The sequence below is a fragment of the Toxorhynchites rutilus genome, chromosome 1 (genome assembly GCF_029784135.1).
Source record: "Toxorhynchites rutilus septentrionalis strain SRP chromosome 1, ASM2978413v1, whole genome shotgun sequence".
NCBI classification, from domain to species: domain Eukaryota; kingdom Metazoa; phylum Arthropoda; class Insecta; order Diptera; family Culicidae; genus Toxorhynchites; species Toxorhynchites rutilus.
In genome coordinates, this window is record NC_073744.1 from 202200529 (window position 1) to 202208517 (window position 7989).

At 41.2% G+C, this 7989-nt stretch overlaps 1 protein-coding gene across 4 annotated transcripts in view; it reads left to right on the forward strand.

Annotated features, from left to right (window-relative positions):
• LOC129768078 (serine-rich adhesin for platelets) overlaps nucleotides 1-4046 on the forward strand; it is a 214438-nt gene extending 210392 nt beyond the window's left edge. For all 4 annotated transcript variants that reach the window (XM_055769530.1, XM_055769613.1, XM_055769691.1 and 1 more), the window contains one exon: nucleotides 358-4046. In XM_055769530.1, coding sequence (XP_055625505.1) covers nucleotides 358-1623 — 1266 coding nt within the window. In that variant the 3' untranslated portion in view covers nucleotides 1624-4046. The remainder of the gene's footprint in view (nucleotides 1-357) is intronic.
• Nucleotides 4047-7989: the final 3943 nt, after the last annotated feature.

Genomic DNA, 7989 nt, shown 5'->3' on the forward strand with positions numbered 1-7989 from the left:
AACGTTTTAATCTAAGTTCATGCATGCCTGCTACGGTCCCCCCTTTACAAGCTGACGAACCCGTGCTGGTGATGGGGCGTGCTCACAGACGCACTTGATCTGCCTTTTCAGTTTTCGGCTCGGATATACGTACATAGAAGAGTGTTGCCTTTGAAGCATTTCTGTTGCACTACCTTAACCCACGTTTCGTTGCCAGTTTTGTTCTCTACCAGCACCCACTTCTCTGTCTCTAATATACCGCCAAGTAAACGCAAATCCATCCAAGCGAAGCAAAACATTCCCTGACTACAGTTTCTGTTTTTTTCTCTCTTCTCTCTTCGGCATATCTCTGATTTCTCCCTTTCCGTCTCAAAACAGGCCCGGAGAGCTAACACGTTCCGCCTGGCAAAACCTACCGTGATGCCACCGTTAGAGATCATCACCCAAAACATAGCGACAGCAACAGTAGCATCATCCGCAGAGCAACGCCGGCGCAGAAACGCCAGCGCCATACCGACCATCGCAGGTAGGGGTTCCACCACAGCAGCAGCAGCACGTTCCTCGGCACTCATCATCACGACTTCCTCTCCGGCAGCTTATCCAAGTAGTAGCACGTCCACGCCTTTGTCCTCGCCGTCGTCTTCTTCATCCGCCCCGTCCTCACAGTCATCGGTCACCACCGTGACAACCATTGAGTCGCATTCCTCGGTCGGTCAAACTGTTGCCTCGCGTGATCTGATAGGAGAGTATCTGGCGGCTAAAAGTCGTAGCCAGCAGGCACCGGCCATGTTCGGCTCTAAGGTGACCCCAGCCCGGGATCAGCACGATGATCGTCAGCAGCAGCAGCTGGCGCTGGCCTACAAACATCCGATCCTGTTGATGAACGAGGATGAGAACAGTGTTTTCTGTAGTGTCGCTTCAAGCGTTGGCAACGAGAAGAATCGGGAGATGGAGGAGAAGCTGATCGCTGATAATTCGATCGAGCTGTTGGATGCCGAGGGTGAGAAGGAATCGCTGATCGTCCCCAAGCCCAAGAAAACTATGGCGTTCCATTCACCGGCAAGATCTTCCCCGGTGAGGCTCGAAGCGGAGGAAGAGCGAAAGTGCAGACTGGTGGGGAAGGTAAATCCCAATATCCTGAAGACCTGGGAACAGCTGAGTAGTGGTGGTAACAATGAGGGGAATTACTGCGAACACAAGCGGAAGGATTCGAAGAACAGTCTCATTACGGTGACTTCTTCGGAGAACAGTGGCGGCGACAAGCAGAGTTGCTTGATCTTCTACCGCAATCAGTACAACATGGAGGAGAAAGCGAGTGACTTCATGGTGACCCGAATTCGACACAGTTCGCTCTCGACCAGCTCGAATACGGCTGCCGACGACGACGAGGAGGAGGAGCGTACGACGACGGCTACGGCCACGACTGCCACCATTTCGGTGGTGACCTCGACGGCGACTACGGAAACCAGCTCGGAAGGAGGTTGCTACGACTTCTACGATAGTATCGATGACAGCAGCAGCAGTAGGATGCTGGAGCATGACGGAGAGGAAGACGATGAGTATGTCCTGGCGGCCGGAGAGGGAATGGCCGATTTCACTTCGCTGGATAAGAGCAGACTGATGTGGTCCATCGATGTGGAGTGAACCCGTGCGTGGGGAGTATCGAGTCAAACGAGGGGTATTAAGCCGAAAACGATCAGTATTGTTTGGGGCCAGATAAAATCATATCAGACAACTAAATCTCTATTTCGGAATTGACAAGAAAACACACAAATACATGAAAACCGTCCAATTCGAAAACAGTCACACACACACATCACATTTCAATAATCGTCACTTGCTCAATAGTGGTTTGATCGCATGCAAATCACCGCATTGATGCGCGTTTATTTTAATGCTGAAGATGAACGCAAAATAACAGAATGAATAGAGAAAAACTAACGCAGAAACTGTGAAATCACATTTATTTTTGATAATACATAACCTAGAAGAGCAGAACAAAATTAAAACATATACATTCCAGAATATTACACGGGATGGAGGGTGGGAAGGGAAGTCGTATATGCAAGTGAAGCAAAGAAAGAAGATGATAAAAACAGATTTTACCCAGATATATTTTTCTATACCGATCAAATTTCCTAACTAAGACTTAAAACAAACAAACAAACAAAAAAACCGAACCTAGCATTCGGTTCGATGATTAAAGTAATCAAGTAAGCTACATTTTAATCACTCTCTTATAAGTAGGAAGACTAAAAAAATGAATCACCATCACACCCCATTACTTATTGCGCGCAGCAGTAAAAATTAAATCGTATAACTTGCGTATATACAGATTCATATAACCCATATTTTGGATGGTATATGATATACATGTGAAAGTGAAGGCCATATACATACATGGCAAATTAGTTTGGATAAATATGCAACTCATCTGTGCATCTAGTACGACTATAGTCATGCGTATATACGATTCACTACAGGCAAACAAAAAAAAAATGAATGGCGGGAAATGTGTGTAATATTAATTTTATATTTATTATTTTTATAACCTCACGAACCGCCATTTGTATACATGACGAAGATTAGGAATTATTCAACTGACTTTTAGTGGGAGGAAGTATAAATTGTGTTGTCTGGATGATGAGAAACAACTATCTCGCACGGCTGACTGGAATATAATTCTAGAACAGTTAAAACTCGTACATATAATGCAAAAAATACGATTGCATGGACACGTCGTTCCATCTGTTGTGTTTTAGTGGAAATGTTTTGAAATTTATATAAAAATTATCAAGTAAGCTTCAGTACTACGTGTTTTGAGTAATCAAAAAACATTATGTAAAAAATTTCATTCAAATTTTAAGAGTTTAAAGCTGCTTTCGGGTCTGCAGATCTGATAGAGATTAATTTGCCTACATAAATCACCATATCACCACCAGACGTCGACAATGTATATACGACACGCGGACATCCTAATATGATGTAATTCAATTACGATCTAATATGATCTACTGTTGAATGATTTTCCACAGCATGTAACACACTTGATGATACAATTTATATGTTCATGCGACTCACAAACTGCATCAGCTTGATATGCATATGATTTCGTATTGATTGATTTTACGATCGTGTATATCATAAAGCTGATGCTTGTTACACCGAATTGAGACCTAATCCGTAGTGATAAATGAAATCGAGGTTTTCGCATTTTATACGATTTTAGATGTACACAATGTATCCTTTGATCGACATTAAATATGATTTTGATTCGATCCCACTTCATATGCGACTTAGAATATGCCAAGTTATGCGATTTCAATGTTTGCTGGGAAAATACGACGACGACAGGCGAGGGGAATTTTCGCTGTGATAATCTTAATTTTTCAAAACATAAACCAAAAAAAAAAACACTGTGCATTGGATCTGAGAAACGGCAAATTGGAACTCGAAATTTTGGGCGTTAATTCTGGTGTTGCGAGAGAGCAGACATCCCCTCATCATATCGCGTGCGCTTTTTAAAAATTGATATAGAACACACATTTAAAAACCTAATCAGCGAATCAGCTTTCCCGCTTCGTGTTACACCGAAAGCAAAACGACAATATCATCATTAATCACGCGTCATCTCTATAAAGTTAGTAACTTATTGTACTGAGACTTGAGATAAAAAAAATCACGTTAAAACACTGATGGAGGTTCCAACATCGTCGGGAGATTCCATTTTCTTTCACACTATCTCGGAAGGTTGCAGCAAAAAATATTAATCATAAAAACAAAACAAGTACTACTCGATCCACCTACGGCTGAGAAAAGTTAAGGGTAAAAAAACTATCTAATTTCATTACATTATAAATATGTGTAAATATTACGACAAAGATAAGCCAAGCACGTGAGGGAATTGGAAGGTGGAAAGAGGAGTGAGAAGTTGAAGGAGAAAAAAACACTGTTTGAGGTAATGATAATAGTAACTATTATTATTATGATTATTATTATTATTTGCAGGAGGAAGAAAAAACAACTACAAATAGTGGAAAAAATGTTATATATTGCAACTAAATTAAACAACAAAATAAAAAAGTAAATAAACAACCCGTTGGCTGCCGTAAAATGGAACAGAAAAGAAACTCCCAATTCAACAAAAAAACCTGGATGAACGAGTAACAGTTTCAACTGATCGAAAGAAGCAGAACTTTTAGAGATGGATTGTGACCGATATCACCAAATAATTCACCGCGTTGGACTGACTGGTAGGATGATTCCATACTTCAAAGCTGAGCTGGCCACAAGTTTGTGTCGATTTCCTTTTATCGTTCCATTACGGCTGCATCAAGAACCTGTACAGAGATGTTATCACCGATGAAATCTATTTGTGTACATCAGCCCCAACAGATCATCCAAGCCCGCCATAAAATATGCATATTCAACAATTCAATTATCACAGCTTGCTGAACAAAAGCCGATAAGCTCGCAGAAATTTCAAGGACCCACGCCTCGTCGTCCACAGCACTTTCATCGAACTGGACTGGTTACGTATTCAAATTCTACTTCGTGGATGAAAATTTAAACGCGATATTCCAATGAGAAGTACTCATCGGTAACAATTGCGTTCGCGTGCTTCCGGTCGGTTACATCAACACACAGTTTGTTGGGTCTCGCCATCGATACTACACATAAGGATATATCAGACCAGATTTTTCATCATCTAAGGGTAGGTTTAGAGTTCCCGTGAACGTGAACGCGGACAAACACTTTTTTGTTAATAATTCATCAGTCCATATATAAAACGCGAGGAAAACATCTTGAAACGATAGGAAGAAACATTTTCTAGTTAAAAAACATGTTTAAACGCAATTCATATTGATAAAAGAGGATTGATTCAATATTTCACAACAATTCTGAATTTCCACCATGAAATCGAGATGTTGGTGAACTCACCATAGTTCACCGACTTCGGTGAACGTGAACGTGAAAACAGTGGTGAATATAGACGTCAAAATATTTCCACGTTCATGTTCACGTTCGAATGTCCCAAGGCATTCTGAAAATTATTTCACCGCGAACTGTGGAAGGATATGTTTAGCAATTCTCAAGTTTTCAATGAAAATTTTGATATGGATGCAATTTCAATCAATCGGATATCTGCGCGGGTTAAAAAACTTCGTTGGTTTGGGTTGATTCGTGAACAACTGTATATTTTATCCGAATTACTTTATTGAAGATCGATGTTTATTTACTTCACGTTCACTGTTGAACTTTTAAAATGAACGTGAACGTGAACAAAATCATTCTATTCACCACGATTTTTTGAATTGTTTGTTCGCAATGTATTTCACCGTGAAATGATCGTCCTATTCCACCGCCTGTTCAAGTTCACGTTCACGGGTACTCTAGACCGGCCTTAATCGGCGCGTAGAACGATTTCAATAAGTTTGGGCCGGAAGGAAACAATCCACGGTTGTTAACTCCAGAAGTTTTTTTCTTGGTATTAAAATTCGCATTGGGTTGAATAAACTCTCAGAAAGTAAAAATTATACAAGAAAATTATCTTTTCCATTTCAAATATGTTTTCTCTATATTAAAGTAACATGTTTTTTCTGATGAGAAAAATTGGTAATTGTGTTCGGTATTGGTAATTATCTTATATTACATTGGTGATTTTTTTTTATTCCACCCATACCTAACACAGGAGACATCTCGTCTAGGATCACAGAGGGCGGTTTTCATCATATCTCGTTTCACTTTGGTTTCTTTTAACTGATTCGCATCATCCAATGACTGTTTACCATCCTTCTGTCATCATTATGTGCGATTCACATAGAACGTTACGGAAAAGAACGTCCACGTTCTGTCAACGTCTCTATCAATTCACACATGCAGTCTATGCTTGCAGATCAAATGTCAAACGAATGATTTATTTAATGTTATTCATAGTGTCGACACCTACAACAGTTTGAAATTGCAATGCACTCTTCCGAATCAGCATGCCTAGAATCAGAGCTCTGTGGGTCTGAAGCAAACCTTTGTCGAACTTGTCTCAAGAAAATATCACAATTATGAAATTCGCTACACGGACGGTTCCAAAGGGATGCAAGGAGTTGGTTTCGGGGTAAGCGGTCATAATAACTCTCTTATTTCCAGCAAGAAGCTCGTCGACATTTGCCAGGTTTTCTCGGCCGAAGCTGCCGGAATATTTGAAGCTGCCACTATACCGTCAAGCAAATCGATCCTGATAGTTACCGACTCGGCTAGCGTCATCGATGCCGTTGGCGCGGCTATACCTAGGCACCCATGGATACAAGCTATCAGGAGGTATCTGCTGCCGGATACAGTCCTCATGTGGGTCCCTGGACATAGTGGCATAGCCGGCAATGAAGCGGCCGACCGTTTTGCTGGAATCGGTCACCTTGGACAACCTTTGACGCGCAAAGTACCGCTAGACGACATCAGACTATGGATCGCCAACACATTCAAAAATTTTTGGGCGGAAAAATGGTCCGTTGAAGCGACGCTGTTCCTCCGGAGAACCAAAGGATCCATCACCAGATTCGAAGACGTCAAAACGATGAGAGAGCAACGAATCTTATCCAGGTTAAGAACCGGCCACTGCAACATGTCACACAACTTCAACAGAGGACCCTTTCATCCCCTTTGTGACTTGTGCGAGGTTAGCAATTCAGTCGAACACATCCTCTGTATTTGCTCAAAGTATGAGAACCTCCGGAACTCACACGGGATCAGCGGGAGCATTCGAGATGTGCTTGGCGACGACCCTTCACAAACTACTGCACTGCTTTGTTTTTTGAAAGATGCCGATCTGTACTTTAAAATTTGAACAAAAAACTTGTGATTAAATCGAAGATCCTTGTTCCTTCCCCTTCGCGATAAGGGGAACAAGAACAGTCGGCATCTTCGAGTGGCGCGGATTCCCCATCTGTGGCCTGGGGCCATGGCAAGCGGACATCCTCGTCAAACCAGGGGAAAAAAAAGCTCAAATGCGTAGAAATTCTCGTGACGAAATCTGTTTTTGTTTTATTGTTTTATTGTTAATTGCTTGTCCGTATGTGCATGTAAAATGGATAGTATGCGCACTTTGCGGCATGGTTTCGGCCGTTTTTACCGAGACGAACCAGCCCAGGAGGCTGAAAGTCTAAAAAATAAAGAATTAAAAAAAAATTCCTAGAATCAGTTTGAAATTTAAAAAAAAAATCTATGAAAATTCGTCAATTAAGTGCGATTCACATACAACATCCTCGTCACGTTCACGTCACGTTACGTCGATTATTCTTCCGTGCAATTCTTATGAAAACATTCACATACACCAGCCACGGAAACTTCGACTTGCCGTTAATGGTGTATGTGAATGCTTCCATAAGAATATTATGGAAGAATAATTGACGCAACGTGACGTGACGGAACGTGAACGCGACGTGGATGTTGTATGTGAATCGCATTTTATTCTTTTCTACAAATCCTGCCGGTCGTTTTCGTTGAACGTATGCTGACGGGTTGTTACGTTGCCGGTGTATGTGAATGTTTTCATAAGAATTGCATGGTAGAATAACTGACGTAACGTAACGTGATGGAACGTGAACGTGACGTGGATGTTGTATGTGAATCGCACTTAAGGTGAAGGTGGAAGCTAGCCATTGTAGTAGTATAGGTAAACCCACGTGTAAAAATGGGGTAATAGTGTTTGTGAGAGACAAGCAAAGCACACGTGAATAGATCAATCCACTTATCAGACTGTGTGGCGCATCATTGACACGAGTCTTGAATACATTTGATGAAAAAATAACAATTCAATACTAAAGTAAAATGTATGAACGATATGTTCCGATAAACAATTGCAAATATAAATATATATAGAAGGTGCATTTGCATATGAAGTAAAATTCTGATTATACGGGAGCGTAACATGAGCAAATTTATAACACATACGAATTGGGGCTCTTTTGGTATTGTTTTCACATATTCACTTTGGAGAGCCATAACCCCTCTCTTCGT